Source organism: Opisthorchis viverrini (assembly GCF_000715545.1).
Source record: "Opisthorchis viverrini unplaced genomic scaffold opera_v5_66, whole genome shotgun sequence".
Lineage (NCBI taxonomy): Eukaryota > Metazoa > Platyhelminthes > Trematoda > Opisthorchiida > Opisthorchiidae > Opisthorchis > Opisthorchis viverrini.
Genome location: NW_008751723.1, coordinates 39,983 through 64,372, shown reverse-complemented (window position 1 = coordinate 64,372; position 24,390 = coordinate 39,983). Strand labels below are relative to the sequence as shown.

At 43.8% G+C, this 24,390-nt stretch overlaps 1 protein-coding gene across 1 annotated transcript; it reads left to right on the top strand.

Moving 5' to 3' along the window:
• Positions 1-230: 230 nt before the first annotated feature.
• Positions 231-16,875, top strand: T265_04178 (hypothetical protein; the record flags this gene model as incomplete). Its single annotated transcript, XM_009168860.1, has 7 exons — positions 231-357; positions 394-667; positions 2,794-3,350; positions 7,054-7,199; positions 8,108-8,278; positions 13,742-13,867; positions 16,054-16,875. The coding sequence occupies 7 exons, from the start codon at positions 294-296 to the stop codon at positions 16,825-16,827; spliced, it is 2,112 nt and encodes a 703-aa protein (XP_009167124.1).
• Between the last annotated feature and the right edge of the window lie 7,515 nt (positions 16,876-24,390).

Sequence of the window (24,390 nt, the reverse complement as noted above, 5' to 3'; positions counted from 1 at the left end):
CGACAGACTCTCCGACACTAGCTATCAAGCGGGTTACTATAAGTTCAGAACTTGGGAATTGAAGTGCACTGTTTTCTTAGGCTTGATTCATCTTTTCTTGACGCCTATTTGGAGTTACCCACAGTGTTGTCTACAACGCAATTAACTTATTACAGTAAGCAATGTTGGTAACCAGAGCACCTACCAAATTCACTGTTTTTACATCCAAACACCGCTAAATACTGATCAGTACCGTGCTGCGTTTTGCAACTGCCTTTCTCGCAGACAAAAATTCGGATGTGACGTTTCCACCTATGTGGTCAAGGGCGGTCTCCGAATTTTACACTCCTTTCATGCGTTCATACGCAGGACAAAACGGTAACCCTTTCAGTCCATGAAAATATAGCATATTAGATATTACGTTACCGGTGATGCATCCACCTTCGGGCACGTCGATATCTCAATGGACTCCCAATGTCAGCACCCATGAACTAGGAGCCTCTCTCGCAAACCGTGGTGAAACCAACAAGCCCGCACTGATGCCGCAGTTTGATCGCATCCAAGTATCGATACCGGAAGTTCTGCTACCAGAAAATCTTGAGCGGGATACTCGCGAAACGCCGAATTTTGGGCAAGTGAATGACATACAAGGCCACTGGAAACGTTCCGCAGCTTCAAGACTGACAAGGTATATTTGTAACATTTGGTACCTCTTTGAATAAACCGCTAAATTAGACTCAATAATCAGTTTAAATTTGGATAGTGTTTCATTTTATTCATGCTAATCTGCATCAGTAATCCTAAGCAACATCTGGGACGGAAAACAGAACACCTCATCACAAGATAATCGGAGAGAATAAGATCATAGTAAGGACCCTCATCGTAAATATTTGAGAGGGAGCCGGGCCGTCATTTTCTTTGCATACAATGCCATTTCCCATTTTTGTTTTGGGGACTGAATCCCAGGTGAACAGGAGTTGCAGTCACGGATTTCTCGGCTCACCAATAAATAAAACGATAGGACATTTGCTTAAGCAAAGCATAGTACCACCTATCTATTACTCGCGGACAGGTACTCTGCTGGCTGAACTGCCACAAAGATTGTCCCACATTCCGCTAATGTACCTGAACTTCATGAGTAACGTGGTAGGAATTCGATGTTGAGACTACAAAAAAAGGCAATAATTCCATGATATAGTACACGATAGCAGGTGAAGCTTACTAAGATCAAGGCCGTAAAACTGCAGCTGAAAAGCAGATAAATGCATTCACGTTTATTCTTGGGGCCGCTCATACTACAATATACTATTCGTAACTACATCGCTGTCGTATGAACAGTCCGCCTCCATTCCTGGCGCCATTATTATCCTGAGTATACACCGAAACGAGGAAGCACCGCACCCGAGTTTTACTCTGAGTAGAGTTCACCAGAAGTGCACATCCTTGGCCGCGTCGGTGCTTGAACTCTGAGTATCTGACAGGTGAGTCAAGCGTTTTACTACTACTCCACCAACGCACGCTAGGCGCACCTAAATTATCATGTCCAAAACGAGCGAACTTGCTCCTGCTTGAGCGGTGTGAGTGATTTGGCAGACAACGCGAACAACAAACCACTACCTGTCCTTATTATGTCGGCCAACTGTCTCTTCTGTAAGAAATTCCCACTCAGATAAAGACGCTGATGCTTGAAACCTGATGGACTACTTCTGATTACTTGCGGGTGGCTGCGAGATTCGGAATTAGCAAGTACGGAACAATAAAACAACACCAATAGTTTCATACTCCTTGCAAGTAACAATGAGCGGATATGTTGAATAGATCCTAAGGTGAACCGCCAAATCAATCATCAGAATTTTACTGGTAGTGTGAAGAGATTTGAGGCCTTCAGGTGAAGCCATTCCATGCTGAAAAGCCGAGAAGCACTGTACGCTTGTTTCACCCTACTGGGGATCATACACAGTGTGCGTTCCACGACACTCCATGTGGTTTCGAACCCACGACCTCCCGGCTAGTAGTTTGAACATGTAACCTACTGGGGATCATAAACAGTGTGCGTTCCACGACACTCCATGTGGTTTCGAACCCACGACCTCCCGGCTAGTAGTTTGAACATGTAACCGTTTACACGTCAGTGGCTGGTCAGCAATCTGATTAACTCCCAGGTAGACAGAATATAGGATAGAACAGACAGGAAATAGAGCTAGAATTTCGTTCGAATTGCAGCTGATCGATAATTAAGTAGGCCAGCGGGTGATTAATCCAATATACTGATCGGTGACGGATGATTGTGACAAGGATTAAGTATATAGAGTATCATCTGCTACGACGCATGTTGCTTTTGTTGGATTTGCAACTGTTGCTTCACAGTGACAACAAAACACTGACACCAATTCCAACATTATTGCTACTAATAATAGTGGTATCGTCTTCCATATTGATCAATTTGATTGAACAGAAAACCTTTTTACCTCAACCAAGAATAAAAGCTTTGTTCACACTTCTAGTTAAATAAGTTCTCTAACCGTTTAACTTACGGTTTAGCTGCAACAATTATGCCGTTGATCGTTAGAAAACCCGTTCGCACACAGTATGCTTCGATATTAGGGCTTTTGCAATGCACTTCTAACATAATTGGGAACCTGGTCAGTTTGGTAAAAATAAAGCTTCCCCTCACGGGTTTTTTATTAGTTTTTGGACGGTGGAGGGTAGTTAACGTTTTAGGTGCTACAACTGACGTGATTTGTGGTGGTACACCTTTGAACATTTAATGACTTGGGTGATATATCTTAACATACTATGTTTCATTGTCATTAGGGGCGATTCTGGCTCGGGCGCTTCAAAATCTTCCACCTGGAACACAAAACCTGACCACCTTACCACCAATCAACCAACGGAGCAGGATACGAAATCTAATTATCAACCAATTAGTGAAGGTTCGAAGATATGTATAGTTTCTACTTTTGATCGGAGTAATTTTGTATCACCTCGCCAATTTATAGCGAATTCTTCTGAACACAGCGTATCAAATGGCAATCCAGGAGATCAAAGTCCTTACAAAGAGAGACAGTCTCAAGTGGGATCAACTACTTCCCTAAACCACGATGGAAACGTCAGTGAACATAAAAACTCTAGATCAACCGAGTCGACGTCAGCACACATCCTTCCAGCTTCCCCGTCGGATATGACACACCACGGTAAGCTGAAGCAGAGCTGGCATTCAGAAGTCCGGTTCCCCAACGAAGAAATGCCAACCTTCGCCGCCGCAGCTGCCGCAGCCTTCGGTGAATTCGATCGAGCAGCAGCGACTGTTCACATGCTTCGAATATCCTCGTTAGCGAGCAAGTTACGTAGCAAGTCACGTAACCTAACAGGTGAGATCACTATTTGATTAGCTGATTATCCCTAAAGTAGATGAAATGACCAAATGAGATTCCATGCATTTCGGTTTAACTGTACCTGGTTATCCTAGCTTTACCATTTTCAGTTGAAGTTCTGTCTAGCAAGATTGACAGGAATGACTTTTCGAAATGAAGTGCACGGGAATTTATTTGTTTCCAGTGGTGTGCCACCAGAGTAGATGTTATTGAATGTAGGTGGTAATCTTTTGAAAGTCAAAGCATCGCTTAGCTTTTAGTTTTCTTTTAAGTCACTGGTGGTAGTATCGTAGTCAGTTTAGAGGAAACAGTTTGATTCACGTCCATATCATTTCCATACGAACAGTCCTCAGGAAATTATTCGAGCGAGTAATTACCGAAGCCCGGAAGCAGTACGCTTTAGTTTTGCTTTTGTTAGGGCTTGCTATCAGTGCACATCCTTGGTCTTGTCGGAGTTGAACTCCAGACATGTGATTCGAGCCCGTCGCCGCTATCCCACTGTCACACGCTGGGCGTACCTGAGCAGGTGAGCTTGTCCGCACTTGAGCGGTGTGATCGGTTCATCCAACTTCCCGAACAACGACCCAGTAAAGCCCTTATTGCGTAGGTCGATTGGCCCGCCCCTAATGAGTTCCCACTCAGGCAGCACCACGGACGCAACCACCTACAACAAACACAAAAAACCGTTCAGTAGGCTTGAAGCGTCACTGACGGCCTGACTGGGAAGTCCTAATGGGCGAGTCAGTCGACCAACACAATAAGGACAGTTCCTGGTTCGTCGTGTTTCTCCGCTTCGGTGTGTACTCAGTAGAATAATGGCACCGGGACTGGTAAAGGACTATCAATACCAGAGTGAGGTGAACGCGAATCCAGCAAATGCATCAACCACATAAAACAGTCGAGGTCCTCTTGGTCTCAGCAGATGGCCCACAGTTACTAGGTTCAGACTCTCATAGCTACAACCATCCACTCTGAGATTTTGAATTTCGCGGTTAAAATCCATCGATGAGTTCAACTATCAATAATTTCTCTGCCCAAGCCTATGTCGTAGCTAAACGACGGATGTCTCCATTACCTGGACTCAAACACCACATGTATGTCACATTTCCCGTAACTTTAGAAGGTTGGACAAAATTAAACCCGTTCGTACTTGTTTAGATATAACAAACCAGTTACCTGTGTTCTGTATTCAAAAAGCTGCGTTATGAAACCGGTGCTTAAGGCTGTTCACATCCGTCAAAGCACCAAAAGTGCACCCAGTTAATGCCATGTTTTCTTGAATAAAGTGATTGTGAAAAGCTGGAATAGAATTTTTACAGGATACGATTTTTTCTTAGCCATACTGGCTAGAAATCACAGAATTCAATCGGTCATTTTTAGGAAAGTTGGGGGAAAACGGATTTTGTTGCTTACGTGGTACGATAACGTGCTAGCCTACTCCCGCTAAACATCGCGCCTATCTACATCCTATGAAACGTCATGCAAAGTCAATCATGATATGACCTCACAATGATCATTCTGGTGTTTTGGCCTTCCACACTACACAAACTTGTCAATTTAACGTTTTTAACATGCATATTGCTCCGTACAGTGCCAAAATTTGATGACCAGGATATGTTGTCGCCATTTCCAGCCATTACTTTCTTCCAGGTTTGAGCGACACTATCTTTGGTACGTACGCTGAAGCTCACTTTATAAAGTTTCCTCTGCAACCAAGAAAAGGCTACTTACAGCCAACCCTAGCGACCAGCTTATGCAGAAATGGACTAGGTTAAGACTACCGTATGAAAAATTCCAGTGTGATACGAGAGCTGTGTAACAGATCGATGCATGTATGCTACCCAGAATAAGTTTTACGACAAGATCAATCGACAAGTAACATGTAAAAATAAGTTCAGTGGGTCCTTCTAAATTCGCATCTGCAATGGTCAAATAGCTCCAGAATTTGAGTGATCTCGCCCCAACTGTTTACGGGTAGGGACATTTTTAAGCAACGTGCCAGAAGGCATAGTGATCGATATTCTTTGTGACGCCAATCACCCTCTTGTGCATGATCATAGATGTGACTGAGTCTCATTTTTGTTAGTTAATGGGCAGTTTGAGACGCACATAGTTCCGTTCTCTGTCGGGCCTAGTCCTTCGTGTGCCAATTATAAATGAAAGCATTTCTTCCTTTCCTGAGACACCATTCGATAAGTGAAACCAAAAGTCGCAACTTCCGGGGCAGGTATCTTCCGAAGGTACTCTGTTCAGAGAAAATTAGTGCCTTAAAATAACAATCAGGCATTTCAGTGATAAAATGACGATCTTATAGCGGCTCAGTGGTCAGCTTGACGTCTCCGTACTAGTGTTTTTTAGCAGAACAAACATCAGAGTTGCACGTGGCGTATTACTGCCAAAAACAAGTCAAAACTGCTGCGCACATCCAATATGCATTGGCAGGCAGCAGGCTCTGAGCGGACACTAAAATGCCATTGGTTGTTGAACCCAAATTGTTGACCAGTCACACCTAGCGATCATGCCAGACCGAGTTTGATTTTTTAAGGATTGCAACATCCAATTTTCTGCCCATAGCTGGTTTGGCGTAGGATTCCGCATATTAATTAGGAGGCCGTTGGTTAAATCGTTTCAGTAGTCCCCATGGAAAACCCTAACTTCGAATTATTTATCCTAAATACCTTCAACATGGCCGATGAAAACCTTGGAAATCGCACTCCCGTTTCCTCCTTTTTAGAGCCCATCAGATAGGCCTATTTCGAAATCCATGTTAACCGTATTCCTTGTTCGAGCGCGAAATTTTCTTTATGTTGTATTAAAGACTCCTTTGCGAGCTGTTTTGGTGTTAGCGGGAGATTCAGCCAAAATTTACTTGAATCTCCGGTTTAAAGTATTCTTCGATCGAAGCCGCTTAACAGGGTCCAATTCAAGTTTCTCTTGGAGAGATTTTCAAGATATCGAAGAACGTTTCATTACTACCTGGTGATCCCCAGGTAGGGAGAAAGTGTCGCCAGACTGCCCAGGTTTCCGTCGAATCAGAACGGCTTCTGAAATGATGACTTCTCCTTTTTGCCGAACACCCAGATGGTGACTATTACAACCGAGGGGTTCAAATGAACTTCAGTTGAGTCCCTCGTCAACTCCAAATCAATTTCCAAAACACCGGCTATCTGGGCATTTAACATATTCATGTATGAAATTAGTGAAAGCCAATGTAGGGGAAATTTTGGGCGTGAGGTTCACCCGAATGATCGAATGTGCAATAAGCTGTTTGGTTTAGGAGAAAATCCAAAAAACACATGGTAGCATATCTTGTACAACTATTGTGTTCGTGCAACGCGTGGATACTGCTTGACGCTTATCGCCCTTAAAATTGGATGAGCTTTTCTGACAGTATGCTGCATCAGTAGAGTGTTAGTTCTCCGAATATACATATATACAGGTAATATATTAGAATATTTGTAGCTTGGGTGCATTAGTTGGTAATTGATCAGGTGGCTGTAGATCAGAGCGCTGTTGTTGGTGCGCACTGAAGATATCTCTTCGAATGGTGACGAAACGGTTGCAGATCGACTGCCAAGCTCGGTGAACAGAACAACAGCCACCTGATCAGTTGCCATATATATATATATATATATATATTACCATGAGAAAAAGAGAGTTAAATTTTACTTTAAGTTCCTTTTGACCATCCTACATTCAGATGGACGAGAATGTGTCAATTGCGGTGCCACACAGACGCCACTGTGGAGACGTGACGAGACTGGTCACTACCTATGCAATGCATGTGGTCTCTACCATAAAATGAATGGCACAAGTCGACCGTTGATCAAACCCAAACGACGCATGGTAAGTAAAGAATGTTCATGCATGCAAAGATTTCTAAAACTCTGTCAGGTCTCATTCAACTTTTGTTGGGATAATATGGACCATCACTGATTATGTACAGCTGCATTTAATTCCAATAGGCCAACAGTAATAATTATGGGTATAAATATATTTTGTTCTCGGTGGTAGTATGGATGACATGACATAGCTGATTAATACTAGTATGCATTCTGGGAAACCGATGGAAATGCCGCCCACCACTAAGTGCGCTAATTAGGGTAATTTTCCTTGGTTCATGAGTTGATACACTTCGAAAGAATTATTTGTACATCAGTCTGGATTTCCAATAAGTGGAAGTCATCAACAACGATGGTAGTCCATTAAGAGTCGAAATTCGTAAACAAGTGGATGGCGCAGTACTCTCAGTTTCTAAGAGTTAACGATCACTGGAGATTAGGTAAAACTATTGGGCAGGCAACATCAGGGGGAAGACTACTGACTGATGAAAAAATGTGTGGCAAGAGTCTCACAGCAAGCCAAGCAGTAGCAGTTTCTGCCTGATAGTGCTACCCAAGGGTGCTAACTACAGCTTTACCAGAAAAATCAGCAGCACTAACTTAGTGGACAGGCAGCTCTGAGTAGCAGAAAAATTCTTGAAAGCTAAATAACTACCGCTCGAAAATGAAAATGTGAAGTGTACATTGCTCAGCATATCCTTTGCTCTAAGTGTAAGGCGGTGAATTTTCTGGCCACTTGGTGATCTTTCTACTCTCACCTGATGGGAAGTAACAAAATCAAAAAGATTTGTTCCCCTGAGCTTCTTAAAATCCGGAATAACCAGTACCAGTCAACATCCATGTGGGTTCTAGGCTCAGTGCCTGGGACCATCTGGGCGAATCAGTGGCTAGAGAGTTAAATTTTACTTTAAGTTCCTTTTGACCATCCTACATTCAGATGGACGAGAATGTGTCAATTGCGGTGCCACACAGACGCCACTGTGGAGACGTGACGAGACTGGTCACTACCTATGCAATGCATGTGGTCTCTACCATAAAATGAATGGCACAAGTCGACCGTTGATCAAACCCAAACGACGCATGGTAAGTAAAGAATGTTCATGCATGCAAAGATTTCTAAAACTCTGTCAGGTCTCATTCAACTTTTGTTGGGATAATATGGACCATCACTGATTATGTACAGCTGCATTTAATTCCAATAGGCCAACAGTAATAATTATGGGTATAAATATATTTTGTTCTCGGTGGTAGTATGGATGACATGACATAGCTGATTAATACTAGTATGCATTCTGGGAAACCGATGGAAATGCCGCCCACCACTAAGTGCGCTAATTAGGGTAATTTTCCTTGGTTCATGAGTTGATACACTTCGAAAGAATTATTTGTACATCAGTCTGGATTTCCAATAAGTGGAAGTCATCAACAACGATGGTAGTCCATTAAGAGTCGAAATTCGTAAACAAGTGGATGGCGCAGTACTCTCAGTTTCTAAGAGTTAACGATCACTGGAGATTAGGTAAAACTATTGGGCAGGCAACATCAGGGGGAAGACTACTGACTGATGAAAAAATGTGTGGCAAGAGTCTCACAGCAAGCCAAGCAGTAGCAGTTTCTGCCTGATAGTGCTACCCAAGGGTGCTAACTACAGCTTTACCAGAAAAATCAGCAGCACTAACTTAGTGGACAGGCAGCTCTGAGTAGCAGAAAAATTCTTGAAAGCTAAATAACTACCGCTCGAAAATGAAAATGTGAAGTGTACATTGCTCAGCATATCCTTTGCTCTAAGTGTAAGGCGGTGAATTTCCTGGCCACTTGGTGATCTTTCTACTCTCACCTGATGGGAAGTAACAAAATCAAAAAGATTTGTTCCCCTGAGCTTCTTAAAATCCGGAATAACCAGTACCAGTCAACATCCATGTGGGTTCTAGGCTCAGTGCCTGGGACCATCTGGGCGAATCAGTGGCTACTTGGTTGTCCTTTACATTTAAATTTGATCCTAGGTTCGTTTGCCATCTCCACATACAATGTTGCTATTTCTGAAGTTATTCTATTCAGAGGAAGGGAGTTGGCCATTTGTTAGAATCCATTAATCGGAACCTACATTATTGCTTACGAGGCTGGCGCGCTGAATACTGATTCTGACGAAGCATTCAGGAATCTCCCGGTCACAGCGAACGACACGGTTTTCTTGTGTCCAGAGCGCTGAAGAACATCGTTGGGCAAATATTTAGAGGTTCTTATCATTTGACGTTTCGAATATTCCCCACATAAGAAATCTGATGGAACACAAACAACAATCACATCGTTTGCACTAGAAGGCCAGCAGCAGTTACGCATGGATATGACCATTATTCCAAAGAAAGTGATGTAGACTTGTTCATTCTTATGGAACCTACATGGAAGAAATGAGTAATATGACAAAGTTGCATCTGTGGCTATCCACCTATAAACCGTTCTCAGGGATCAGTCCCTTTGTAGGTTGTTCCTTGTCCCATGGTGGTGCTATCTGCTTGTAGTTTTTTGTACCAGGGTACCCAAAACGTGTTTAATGGGCAACTAGTAACATTTCTTCCCAGTCAATTTAAGGTTTGTGTTTCTGGAGTACTGACTGCTAGGAAGATTTTTGTCAGAGTGGGACTGATTATGATTCCAATGAGGGTCACTCCTTCAGGAAGCCATATCCAATACGAATTCATAAGTTTCTGCTGAGCAGTTTCCGAAGACAGTTTCCAGTAAAGTGAGTGGCCACACTGATGTTGCCTCGCTCAGATTGTGCAACGCAGGTCGCTCAGATATGCAGTGATGTCTAGTGCCGAATCAGCAACAACTTAGCATAAAGTTGGTTCTGAGTGTGATAGTGCGGTAAATATAAACTTTATGTGTGATTACTCTTCCCTGAAAATGCAAAGGAAGCAAAGAAACTAGTCGGAAAATTCGCTCAGCAGAAGGTACGATAGATTTATCGAGAGTGGTGCCTCTGATGCATAACTTACTGGTGACCACTGCGCCAACTAAGTGCAGACAAACAACGAGTGCCATGGTGTTAAATCTTCTTCGCGTAAGCTGTATCCATCCAGATGACTCGACAAGAATTCAGAACTTTTTTAGCATCTAACACCTCTGAAGATACCTGGAAAACAAACTTATAGTCAATTAAATCCTTTGCCACCAAGATTGCACAAAAATTGTGCCCAAAGCCAAATGCGTGACTATTACGCATGCGAAGATGTTAGCTGAAAAACGTTGATAACGTTTCATAGACCGCTGTAAAAAGTAAAACGCATGAGGAGTCACTTGCACCACTCGATCGGCATGCGCCCTTAAGAATATTTAGTGCTTCTGAATCACCCTCCATTGATTTAAGTGTGAATGTGCACACAGGTGGTAGTTCATGAATACACTGTCAAGGCGGCTCTGAGGTCGAGTTCGAAAGTTCACAGCGTTAGACAAACCACAATCCAAGCAATGATTTGTAGAATATGCCGCTGACTAGGAAGAAAAGTATTTCGGGAAAACCCCCAGATCTGCGCGTGGGCATTCTGGGGAAGCACAAATATGAGGAGAGACCTGTACTGGATGGAGCATTTTGGTCTGAACAAAGTCTGTGTACAAAGAACAGCATGAAGCCGATTTCTTCATGTGGCCTACAGCAAAGATTCAAGCAGTCGATTACACTACCTCCAATTTCCTTGGCTGTTGAGTCCCACCCAGCTCACGGTATCGAAAGTTCCGGTATGAACCTGTATCACCAGCACTCCTGCATAAGCACTGCTAAGGCGTTCCTGTAAATTTTTCTAGTATGAAGATAACGCAGGTCATTGAGTCTTCCAACGGTAGATCCCACATTCAGTTAACAAATTCACAAGAACCAACTTTCAAATGGCTTTAAAACTCAGTGACTCTATCAGGGATAATCCGTAACGGGAAACTCACTCGTTGACTAGCAGTGGTGCCATTGTCTAGGCATCTTGGTTAAGCAGTAAATATGTCTTGTGATATTTGGTGAAATGGTGCATTACGGCTGAAAACCATCTGTTACTTTTCTGCGCTGAAGGAAGAGGACTACGTACTTTGACCCCAGGGCACTGTTGATCAAAAAGCTGCACAAGGCATTCCAAGAAGCAGCCTCTGGACCCCATACTGGAGCATAGCGTTTGCACCGAGGGCAGAAATCTTTGACACCCTTATGGGGGCATGGTCACCAGAAAAGGTGTCGTTACTTCCAACTTACCAGCATGTTCAAGCTCGTGGTAGGCTCCATGTACCACCTTATTGATCTTTTGGATGTAATCACCAACTCCTTAGTCTGTGTTCTGTCGGTCACAACGTATAGAATGTCATTACTTATCCCGAGGTTGATTCAGTGATGCTACAGACAGCTTTTCTTGGAGGATCGTGTCGTAATTTCCCGACAGGTTAGTGAATCAATTTTACTTGTGGGTGATATATAGCTGATATGTACGAGTTGTTTTCTCGTATTTGTGCCCACTTGATCTCCACGTCACTGGTGACAGTAATCGCAGCGCTATTCGGGACGTGGGTGACAGCATTATTAGTTCCGTCTTATTTTCCGGGAAGCTAGGCGCTCTGCAAATCGTACTCGCGAGTATGGTTCAACCATAGCTCCTTTCGTGTTCGGCTATCGTAACTTGTGACAACTGCCTATCCACATTAAATATGTGATACTTGAAGTCGAGTACGCTCACATCGGTATCCAATATGAACAAAACAGCAGATAGTATGACATCCAGCAGCACCAGTACTGCTGTGCAAATTAGCTTACCTTTTACATCTCGGAAGCCAAACGCTCTGATCACTTTACATAATCTTCCTGTCCCTCTCTTTAAACTTGTGTACTGAAGCTACAGTCTCACAGGGAGCAGAGATACCAATACTATGGAACTTCAAATGAGAAGTTCTATCTAATGTAGTTTGTGCTCCATTGGATATCTGAGCTAATATTGAGTCATCCGCCGTGACAACCACAGTTGTTTTGTAGCCAAAGAAGCACACAACTTGCTTCGGCCGCATACATTTTGAGTTCCGCATCGTGAAAGCCTATCAGAACTTCTTTCAAGCTCTGGTCGCCTGTTCCAATAAGCAGTGTGTGTGGGGTGGGAGTGACGTCATCTAGGTAGATAAGACAATGATCCGGTCTTGAATAACCTTGACACTCAAAGGCGGCAGAGACGTCTACTAGCCACAAATGAATGGTATAGAATTCTTAGAGATTTTGGGGCATAATGAAGGTAGTTTTTAGACGATCTTTTGGTCAAATCTTTACCTTTGAATATGCATGAACCAGATGGAGGATGGGAAAACAGTGATCCTTGCAAGACGCTTAACGTGATGTCGATCCTAGGGATTCGGACGAAATCAGGTATGTCACCCCATTCAGCTTCCTGTAATTCACATACAGACGCAAATCTCCATAGTTTTTACTTACTAAAATATTTGAGGATGACCATTCTTCTCCAAAATAGCCCTTACCATCATTTGTCATCCAACATTGGCCAACATTGTCTCAGGATTCGAAGAGGTGAATGAGGAAAGATAAGCTATTCCCTGTATCAAGTCTGTAGAGGTCTGTTCATGGAAACCTATCACACACTTTTGCTCCGGAACATTTTTAAAACTTTTGTATCTTGCCGGGGAATATCGCCCATCCTTGATTGATAGTGCGTAAGGACTACAAACGAGCTGAAGGTTTTGCTAACCTAGCCTTAGGAGTTAACCGTTAACACCTACCACACCTCTATTTGCGCGGAAAAAGTTAAGCCCCAGCCGTTATGAACCGATGCTTCATGCTGATCTTTGCAAGTTGCAGAGAAGGTGACCACAAAACCTCTCTACATCATTTGATGTCAATCGATGTGATGATGTGTAGAGTTCCTGTACCTTTCTGTTACTAATCTGGAGTGCTAAATCAGTAAATAGGAAATACCCATGTCTAGGAAATCTGTAGAATGAATTCCGCGTGGAAAAAACCTCCGCGGTTAGTGGACTCCGGATATCGGAGCAAGAACACTGACGGTTAGTGGGGCGCCGGGATTAAAATGAAACCTACAGCCTGGTTTTTTCTATCCCCCATTATATTTGTAATAACACATCAGACGATGCCGTCTTTGGCACTGGTAGCATAGCTCAAATCTGGTGATAATGGGTTTCTGTGGGGAGGAGCAACAAGACATGTATCTAAAAGTTGGAATAGCTCTTCCGTCAAATAATCAGCGGCTCCGTAGCGCTGTCCAACGCTGATGGCTTCCGAAAGCTTTCGGAAAGTTTTGTGGGTGAACTTTGATTTGGAATTTTGATTGGCAACAGTAAGAGCGAAACGTCCAAAGCAGTGGACGGTGGTAACAGACTGGTGACCTGCTGGTTTACCCCACATGCTGAGGACTAGTCAGTAGCTTTGTTTCAGGTTAAGACACCTTCAGTAATGGAACAGACTAAAGTCTTTTGTACATACTTTAGGGAAATCGCAAAATCTGCATAATCTCCACAAAAATTGTATAATTCGTGTTCTCTCCCCGTCATCCACAGTCAGCAACTCGGAAATCCGGAACAATTTGTGCAAACTGCCGAACAGCACACACAACGTTGTGGCGGCGAAATCAGCATGGGGATTCCGTATGTAATGCTTGCGGGTTGTACTACAAGCTTCATCATGTAAGTGGACGAGAACGATTCATTTACTTCTGCTAGCAAACCGGAATAACATGGCCCAACTATCTCATATGTGTACGTCAGGGGTTTGTTAAACTGGCCACATTTGTGAATTTTTGGGAAGTTTTGCGGTTTTTTCATCGGTCACTGGTTACCTTTAAGAGCGCTAGAGTGCTCTGACTAAGCTGGTCCATAATCAAGAGACATCTACTGCCTACGGCACACTGAGTCAAGTGCCCACAATGGAGACCACGGAGGACAGAAATGGAAAGTTCTATCTGCTAGCTCAGTTTGAAATACACACACCCTGTATCAAAGAACTCTAACGTGTCCCAAGACTTACACAACATTGCGGAAAAAGGTCTGTTATCCTATTACTTCCCCTCAAGTGTTCATTCCCAAAAAGTGCCCAGTCACTGGACCCAACCACCCCAGATATCATGTATATTAACATGAATTTTTAATTTCGCTGGTGAGAATGGGGCCCAAAAATTTGCGACTTTATTCGATGGTTTCACTTTATTGTACCCATTCCTGTAGACAAACGGAGAATTACTCCTACAGTGCACGTTCAGCAATCTATTTTCATTTAGTAGTTCCATATGAAGAAATGGAATAGCTAGGGGCACCCTACTCGTTGCCATTTAAGATGACGTTTTGTGAGCAAGATTAAACATACTATTTTTAACCGCGTAACGGAACGGTCGTTATTCTACCGTGTGTGTCGACGGCATTTTCACCATCCTGAATTCTTTCAGTTCAACTGATGAGATCCTCAGATGTTTTAACTCGGTACATTTTGTGATAAGCTTCAACGGGGAGGATGAATCTAGCGTTATTCCTCACTTTCTTGACGTTGCGTTGATCAGAGGACCAGATAGGACGCTACAAATTGTGGTACGCTGTAAAGAAGCCTGGTCGGTACGCAAACTTCTATAGCTTCATTTATGTGAAGAGAAATCTTGTTTGATATTCATCTAATAGGGCTCAGAAGACATGCACTTCTGATGTTCTTGAAGCAGTATCAGGGTTCATTGAAGTAGGCCTTGTCCATAACAGATACCCAAAGAAGCATGTACGTCAAAATCTGGAACGGAATCCAGGCAGCCCATTTTGGTCCCTAAGAAAGCCTATTCACACGTACACACATTGTTACCATCTACCGGTTGCAGAACTTCTAAAACTGATATGCATCGCTTAAGAGCCTCTCCTCATAGAAGATTCGATTCAGTACGGCTAATGGGTCCGCTTCTATAATACCAGCCTTCGCAACACATTTCTGAGAGATGCTAGTTCACGATTATTCAGGATATTCCTTTTTGCGCACATTTCACAAACTATGGGTTGCAACATTCACTGTCCACATCAGGGGATGGATGAACTTTTACTCTCCTGCATTTGAACTACGGGAGCTAAACAAGCGACCTGCTGGTGCTTCGCGTAATCGTTTGGAGGTCATCCAAAAAGACATACTTGAAACGACAGAGCCGATTGTAGTCAGGTTACGTCGGCCAAAACCCTATAATCAAGATGCATTTGAAGGCACCGAATTTACATTGACCAAACAATGACCCTTCTCTAAGAGAAACTCAAAGGCTCATCTGAGAGCTAATTACACACTAGTTTTCTACGTGGCGAGATGGCTTAGTGGTTAGGGCGCGAATTTACTGATCAGAAGGTCCGTGGTTCGAACCCAACCTCAGCCCCTCGACTTCTTCTGTGTAAGGTTGGGCAACCTGTCAGTACCTCAGCCCTCGTGCTTACTTTAGGTGGCAGCTAGGCTCCGAAAGGGGGCCACAGCTGAATGAACGATTAATATTATTACATATTAGTTTTAACCGTTGGGATCTTGTGCATTACAACGTCGACCACAAGAAATAGTTATAAAAGAACGTGACCAGTGCGATTCCGTCGAGATTGTATCGCAACCATTGTGCCCTAAAATTTGTGGCGAAGCTTTTGTATCGACAAGCTTTTTGTACCGCTGGTTGCAGAAGGCTCAAAAATTTCATTGTAGTACAGAAGAGCTGTATTTTTGGCTGATTTTTCAAGCTGTCTGATTCTTTTTTGAGTCCGATGTCATCTCAGGTTCTTGGGTACTCGTATTTGCAAGTTCAAAATTTATCAGGTAAACATCAGAAACAGCAGTGATGCCGGAAAATTTTTCCACCTATATCTTCTCCCTATAGATAAATAGACCCCTTTCAATGAAGAAGGAAATTATTCAAACACGAAATCGGCGATTGACGCAGGGCAAAAAGCGAAAAGACATGCACCACTTTTCACAGCTAGTTGGTTCTGTGACGACGGCCTCCAATCGGTCAAATACCGGAATCGTGCAGTGGCTCGACTGTGTGCATCAGACTTCCCCAAAACTCGAAAGTTTTGATTGGGTTCATACTCCGTCGGCTTGTGCAGCTTCGGAGTTCTCTTCCAATGCACTCTCTACAATTTATCCCATAAAACGAAGTGCATTCCAATCAGCTGGATGGATGCCACACCATAGTTGCAATGGGTCATACCATGCGCAAACAGACGAGCTGAATTCGTCGGTTTCGGCCGCAGCGATGGCAGCAGCGATGGCTGCGGGCTATTTAGCCCCATCTTCTACTCCTCCAGGTATCCGCAACCTGCTTACGGGATCCTTCCCTGATTCGAACATAATGAAGACTGATCAAGTATCATCATCATCGTCACTGGTTCATTGTAAAATCCTACGATCTTGCAGAGTTAGCGAACAAAAACCTGTTGAACCGGTCAAAGCAGATTGGATGCAAAATGCGGATTTGCACACAGCAGGCTACCACACGATGCTCAAACTACCACCAAGTTCAACATGCTTCGCAGCCCAATCAGACGTAACGTTATGTAACTACTTGCCTGCACAAGTAGTTTCAGACACCGATGACCAGTGTAAAAATTTATCTGAGCTCGGTCAGCTATCGGATGTAAATTTTATTTGAGCACCACAAATTAACGGTTAATCATGTAACAGGGAAAGTAAAGGGCATATCGATATGTGGCGTTTTTACAAGGGTTTTGTTTGGACCGTTGCATTCTAGAACCGATCCTAGAAAAAAATTGAAAAAGGCACTAGTTCTAGGTAATTTAAGGTTCAGTTAACGCTCAAAGATCCATCCGTATTCATAAACCATCTTGACAAGTGCACTGAAGTGGCTTGCTTTTTTGTTTGAAATTTGCTTTTAAAATTTTGTGTCAGTAGCTCCTCTGAATAGAGTACCTACCAACTTTAGATATCGCAACGAAGAGGGTTTCGTTGGATGCGTATGGTACAACCGACGTTGGAAGCTTGCTCTGTGAACAGCCCAATCCCTCGGTATTCAGACAGAACAGTCCAAAATACAAACAGTTGTGAGGTCTGACAGCTGTCCACACAGCCTGAATGATACTGTCTTATATCGGAACCATTCACAAACGGGTTCAAATATAATGTCCTCAACGGACTTGGTTCATTCTTCATAAGGCTTGGACACATTTATCACTGCCTTCCAAGTCAAACTTGATAAAGAAATAAGGATTGGTATCTCACACTGTCGAAGCGGGGCGTTTATTTGTTGAGCTAACGCGCAGCGCCACCCCGCTCCAAAAACAACTCACTGATAACAAAGCGCATGCAACAAAACAACTTCACCAACCTAGCCTAGCCTGCTGCAAAAAGGGTTTGCATCCGGTATTACGAAGAAGCAATTACTGGAAAAAACGGCACAGAAATGAACGAACACTGGTTGTAGATAAGAGGCCTGTTGATCTGTTTGTCAGTGCAGACATTTCGACACCAGTCGTGGGAACACCATCACTGCGGGTGTGTGGGTACTTTCTTGTCTGCTTGCGTTCATATAGATTATAAGAAAGTGGCTAGTGTCTCTTGCTGTCTCGAATCCAGCGGCTAAGCCAACTGAACTGGAAAGTGCCCTAACCAATAAGTCAAAGGACCGAAAGGAACACAAAAATACATCCAATTAACCGGAACGTAGCAGTCGAAATAAAAGGACAAAACTGCCTTGTATAGTAAGAATCTAGGTGACAAAACAACTCAAGGACAGACCGAAATGAAACGCGGCTAGTCGACAGGCTAGTCAGAACTACTCTGAAATCTACCAGAAGGAAGGTGCTCACTTGTTGCCACCGTAAGTTTTCACAGACAACCGCAATATGCATGCCCGTACTACACAACTCTAGTGATGACGGATACAGTCCAATAGTTGGGGCGGAGTAGGGAGATGTGTGAAGACGACTGTCTAATGGCTCAAACGTCAAATGAATCCGGTGTCTAAAGACTTGGACTTATCAAATTTTGGAAATTCATCTCCCCGGGATATCCCCAAACGAACAACAGTAACAGTTACTTACTTCAGACGATATCCACGACTGATTGAATCACAGTGCCATACGAGGTCATATTGTCAGTAAACAAACGGAGGGTTATCTAATTGGTAAATAAATGATCCAGTTGATAATTGGAAGTTAGTCTCACAGTTGGCCTAACTGAAACCCATATCAGTGGAGAAGTGTCGGAATTTTGGTAGTTTGAGTGCATTCATTGGAGGCTAATCGGGTGGCTGCTGATCTGGCTACTGATCGAGCTTGGAAAATGACTAGTCACAATTCCAGGAGACATCATCAATGCGCCATTCGGCGCGTTAGATCCTGTCTTCATGCCTGTGCCTTTGGGACTTGCAAAGGTAGTCTTTAATCACTGACCTGATTGGTCGTTCGACAGTTATCTCATCCGGAATCCGATTGATTCAGTCGTGATCCGTGTTGCATCCTCACCTGCACTCCTTGCGTTCGATTGGCTCACTAACCAATGACCTTGTTATCCATTGCTTCCCATTCTGACTGGACCGTTCGTGCTGTGTTGCGCTGTGGTCTGCCTTGACGCTGTTTAACTGGTGGATTACACATCCACTCTTATAAGTTTTGTGTCATTCTGATTGATCCTTTCACAGTTCGCGGTTTATCTTCACGGTCCTGATTGGCTGCATTGCACAATTTCCCTCCACAAAGCTCCAATTATTTGGATACCTTTATTTGTCATATTTTCTGCTGCTTGATGAGAGCAGCACATTCTGTTCAGATTAAATTTGCGCTTTAGATCTGGGGGTCTTCTGATTTGGTTCTACTAGCTTAGTTTATTTCTCCTACGGTACAGGGTTTGATGACTGTGGGCCTCCCTCGACCTCATGATGTGCTAGGCAGGGTCTATCTCAATGCGTTTGTTCATTGCCCAGTCACATGAGCAGCACCTTGAGTTCTTTCCTGGTTCTTGCTTCACCCAATATGATGACGTTGTTTCGTTTGAATTCTTGCCCATCCCCATATCTATCTGCAGATATCATCGCGAGTTGTCTGTGTCTTCTGATGTTAATTGATTCTAGTTAACAGTTTACTTCTCATTTGTATTAACGTTTCTCACGACCCTCCTCCAGTGTGTTAGGTTTTCCCTTCGGTATCGATGGTGTTTTTGTAGGTGTCTGTTTATCATGCTGTCATGCAATCATATCAGAGACGCACATGATGTATGGTCGTGTTATTCTTTTGCCTTGATTCGCTGTGCACAGAGGCTCTGGACACAACTTTTCCTACAAATTAGAAAAAACAAGTTCTTTCTGCTTCAGCTAAGGGTTCCATGTTTTGTAGTCCTTGCCCATATGATCTTCATGAGCATTCGCGCTCCAAGCCACTGTAATGTTCATCTTTTGGACGTGAGAAATATGCTATCCGTTCGTAGTCAACTAACTGTAGAATGAATATGGGTTTCAGTATTGTGAAGAGCTTTTCATGATTAAGAGAAGCCTAGAAGTCTTGAGTAATTCAGGTCGTTCGTGAGAGTGGGTTATCACATTAATCTGTGTAAGGCTGTGTTTAGTCTGCATCGTGGATGTGGACTAGCCTCTAACGCACTATATTTGTTCCAGTATTCTTGGAATCTTTGACACAACACTGCGTCAGATTATCCAGGTTGAATCGGGGGTCCGGTTCATCTTGCGGGTTTCCAGCCACTTTAGGTAGTTTGAAGTCATCAGCGAACACCTGCCATGGTGAGCTGTGGCTTGTAAATGAGTAGTGGTGGACTAAGGACAGACTCTTACAGTAACCAGCAGCTCGTACTGAATGCAAGTTAGTGTCCTTGTTTCTCATCTTCCTTCCTCTTGGGGTGGCGACCGCTGATGGTGCTGCCCTGTGGTCTGTGCTTTCTGTAGCTTATTCTGTTGATCACATTGCTCTAGAAGCTTTCTATTGCTACAAATGTCACCGGCTGTAGAGACATTGTGAAAACTGGGTTTAGAACTGAACGATGTTGACCTGAGTGTGTTTTCGTTGGTTCCGCGGTATACCTTTATAATCCGGCTTCAACCAACCAGTCACCAAGCCCTGCCAGCTGTACGAGGAATACTGAGTGTGAGAAACTGAAGTCGCTATCATTTGCACCCGACTGCGTCCAACATACTACCTCAGAGAATGCATCCAGCTGGGTTGTTTATTGATCAGGTTGTGTACAACTATGAATTGCACATTATAAAACAGCCTCATTCCACGTTGACCGTCGCGTCGTGTCATCAGCTGTGTTGCCTTACTGGCTGCATACGATAAGGCAGTCAAGCAAAAATAGGATCCTACTGACGCCTCCGCTCTTTTTCATTCACTCGTGCAATCTTCTCCCCCACCTCCCCCCCTTGCTAAAGATTCTCCACAGGTCATTATTAAGGGCTGATAGGTCTGTTTGCCTCCCACTGCGGTTAATTAACTCGGCTGCTAAGGCCGTGGGCACTTTGAAAGCATCCTTCAAACGTGGCACTCATTTCATCTAACAGCCGTTAACTTTCTTACCTTGAATCAAGTTTGACGGCAGACTGTTCTTGCATGTACGCTGGCCTCATCTTCTATTGATGTGCACCGCCCAATTCGGATTTTTTGAAGTGATCTTCCAGTTGCAGACTCCTACTGATCCAAAAGCCGCCGTGGTTGACATTCTTCTGGGCCACCGGTATGAAGGTCATCTGGTTGAATGGCTGCTAGTTGATAGTCACTTCCGTGCGATTGGAAACGTTCGTGAGAGTGTTCTGTAAACGCACGCATAATCGGTGCCTGTTTATTGCATCTGATTATGTCTCAACAGAATGCAGCTCTGACAATCGTAAACACAGTTTTTTATAACGCCTTGAGCGCCTTGTTGCCGCGGGCCTAAGGCTCAGATTTTACTGTATCTACCGGAGTCATGAATTCGCAAAAAACGGAATTCGTGCTGCTGAGGCTCAACCGGGTGGTCGTCTTGAACTGAATTGGGGACACACGGAACGACGTAAAGTGCCGGCTGCATTATGCGATCACAGACTGTTGCTATAGAGGAACAACTTCTGGAACAACCGAATCAGCTTGGTCACACGGTTCCCCGGCGTATGCGAGCCAGCCTTCAAGAGATAATACACATCGCCATTAGCTATAAATGGCGTGGGTCAATACAGTGTTGCTCGTTCTGGAGCATCTATGTGGGTTAGGTTCATTCAGCTGTTCGTTGCTACTTCTCTTGCACAATTTAGGGGCGCTCAAGACGAACACACCTAGCCTGGCTATTGAGAAGCTCTAGGACCCCGACGCGAGGCAAACATACCAATAACACTTAATAAAATCTAGTTCGGACAAGACGCCTTCTGATGACGACTATTATTGGAGGGCACCATCGGCAACCTTGGAAGATGTGTTCCATTTGTGGAATGGCGCAATCAAGTAGATCCAAGCACTAGCTCCCGAAAAACACTCTAAAATTGCTTCAGTTTCGAAGAACTATTCCCCCTGACCGACCACTTGACCAACTGCCAGACCTCAGATGAAAAATGGCAGCTGCACGAATGGAGAATCTTGGTGCGTTCGGAAATCTGAAGGGACGAAAAGGCGAGATGTTATAAAAATGCACGTGAAACATCCCGGCTGATACGCGCAACATGTACAAAGGGACTTCCAGTGAGCGAAACAACTATTGGTAACAACGCCTTGCTCGTTTACAAAAAAGAATCAAGCCCTGTTACTTGGCTTAACAACAATTCAGCTAGCCACCCGAAGTTAATCTGCCGGATTCCGAACCCACAACATAGCTCCGAGCAGTGAACTTGGAAAATCTGACGACTTCAGAATCTAACGCATGCCTTTTGTCCCTCAAGCGTTACCAAGCTGCTGGTCCCGACGAACTTCCACCCACTCTGCTCAAATATGGAAGCCTTAGTCAATGCACATACACCTAGGGTGCACTTTAACAGCGACATTTCATGTTGACATCCTCTCCGATAACCAAATTCAGATTACTTAGGCCAGGCAGTTGGTCCCCAACCACCCGTCCTTGAAATTCATGTTTTTCATTTATGCTTCTGACGCTGTGTAGCCAGTGTCAGTTTTCCACCTCCAGATGGTCCTGTTGCTCCATTTTCGAGAAGTGCGGGGCGGGAAATTTAAATCAGCGGTTGTCAAACTACTGGAAAATTTATAATGATAGAATCTAGTGCGCTCTAAAAGCTGCTAAAACGATGCCTCCATTAGGATGTGGTCTCCTGGACTCAGAGCCAGTCCCACCGATATCGCATTGATTTTGAATTTCTTTCTTGGAAGTAGAAGTCTGGGCATACCCGGTGGATCCAACGCCACCTTCCGCTATTTCGAGCTTCTACCGGTAGTTTTGGGAAAATCTTTGCTCCTCTTCGATACTTTTTCTTTCTCTAGCCTCACAAGCGTTTCCAAACCTAAAGCCCCCAGGAAGCTGTAGACCACGAAACACCCCCACACACACACACACTTTGTACGCTCGTTTAACAAATGATAATTTACACTGGACTAGTGAGGGGAACTACCCACGATGATGATCACGAGATCTTGCGAGTTGGCTTACAACTTCTATTAATCTGATACACCGGCTGATTCAAGTTTATTTAAGATACGCTAGAACCGAAAACGGTTGGCAATCTCTATAAACAGTCATTCTACGAATATTAAACAGAGGCGAAGCTGAGGAAAGGGCGCTACATGATAAACAAGGCTGCGCGTCGCTCATAAGTTCAAAACGATACGGAGCTATAGTTTCTGTTATGTCTGACTTCTGTTCCCGTTGCAGTGCCTGATGCCGAAAAAAAAGACTCGCCGACAGGGAACACAACAGCATTATTGCGAACAAGCGGATGAGTACGAAAAGCCCAACGCTCTATATTCATGAGGCACTGTCTGGTCTTCTTCCAAAGTCATCTCGCGCTATATTGTGAAGGGCACTGTCTGACCTCGATTCAAGACTGTCTGTTCGGCGTTTAGTGGAGTTTGAGGGTCTCAGCAGGTTCCGGGTAATCTTCAAGAATCTGACATTCCTGACAGTTTCTTTATGGCGTAATCAACCACATGTTTCGAGGGTTATGAAATGTGACTAGCAGGATAAGTACTGAAAACTCGAATTTTTTCAGTTTGCTTTTGAATCGACCACGCATGAAATGTATGTGTAAGCCAACAAAACAGTTTCTGTTTAGCAAAAAAACTGATGGAACGTGCTAGATGGGCTCACTTCCGTTTCAGTGCACAAACCGAGTAATCTGACGATATGTGGGAAAATTTTGAAATCCATCTAGAAATCGTTGTTTCAGTTTAATATAGTGACTAGTTGGTGGTTTTATTGCGTGGGGCGAGATGGCGCAAATTTACAGACCGGAAGGTCAATGGTCCGAACCCGACCTCCACCTCTCTCTCGACTTCCCCTGTCTGGGCTTGGGCAACCTGGCAGTATCCCAGGCCTCGTGCTTCCAGCTTCCTTCGGTTTCATTGCGTCCGGTATAAATTTTCTTCAGACCATGACCCTAGGTCCCAGGCCTCTCCAGCTTCCTTCGGTTTCATTGCGTCCGGTATAAATTTTCTTCAGACCATGACCCTAGGTTATCAGGTTAGCAAACAGGAGAGCTCCAAATGTTTCAAGTCATCTAAAAATCCTTGCTGATTATGATGGGTGAGGTCTTACGTCCTACAAAATGAGGGCGGGTTGGTCGTAGGAACTGGCGAATTACTCACTGCCTGAGGGGAGCTTGTTTCAAAAGTGAAACGCTTCTGAAAGGATGTTGGTAATTTTCATAAAGTAAACTACTCACAAGGTTGCTGAAAACTCTTAGAATATCATAAACGAAAGATTCAGTCGAGTCTCTCGTGAAAACCAAATTGATTTGCAAATGAGTGTATTTCTCGATGTTGGTAATTGTTCTTTAACGACCACGTCGGAAACAACTAATAAACCTAGCAGTCTTTGTGCCTCGAAACGATATTCAGTTTTTCTGGCAAAACGAATTCGAGTAGCGCTCGGTGAAATAAATGACCGTCTGGGGCTCACGTTCACCAGCTTTCGATGATTTCAGTCAGCCCGATGACTACTGACCAGAATGGTCTCTCTTCGCTGCATTAACCCAGTGAGTAGACAAAGCTGAGCATTTCTTCGCCCAACATATGTTCAGTTTCTAGGACTTGTGTTGAATTAAAGAAACTCTCAGCCT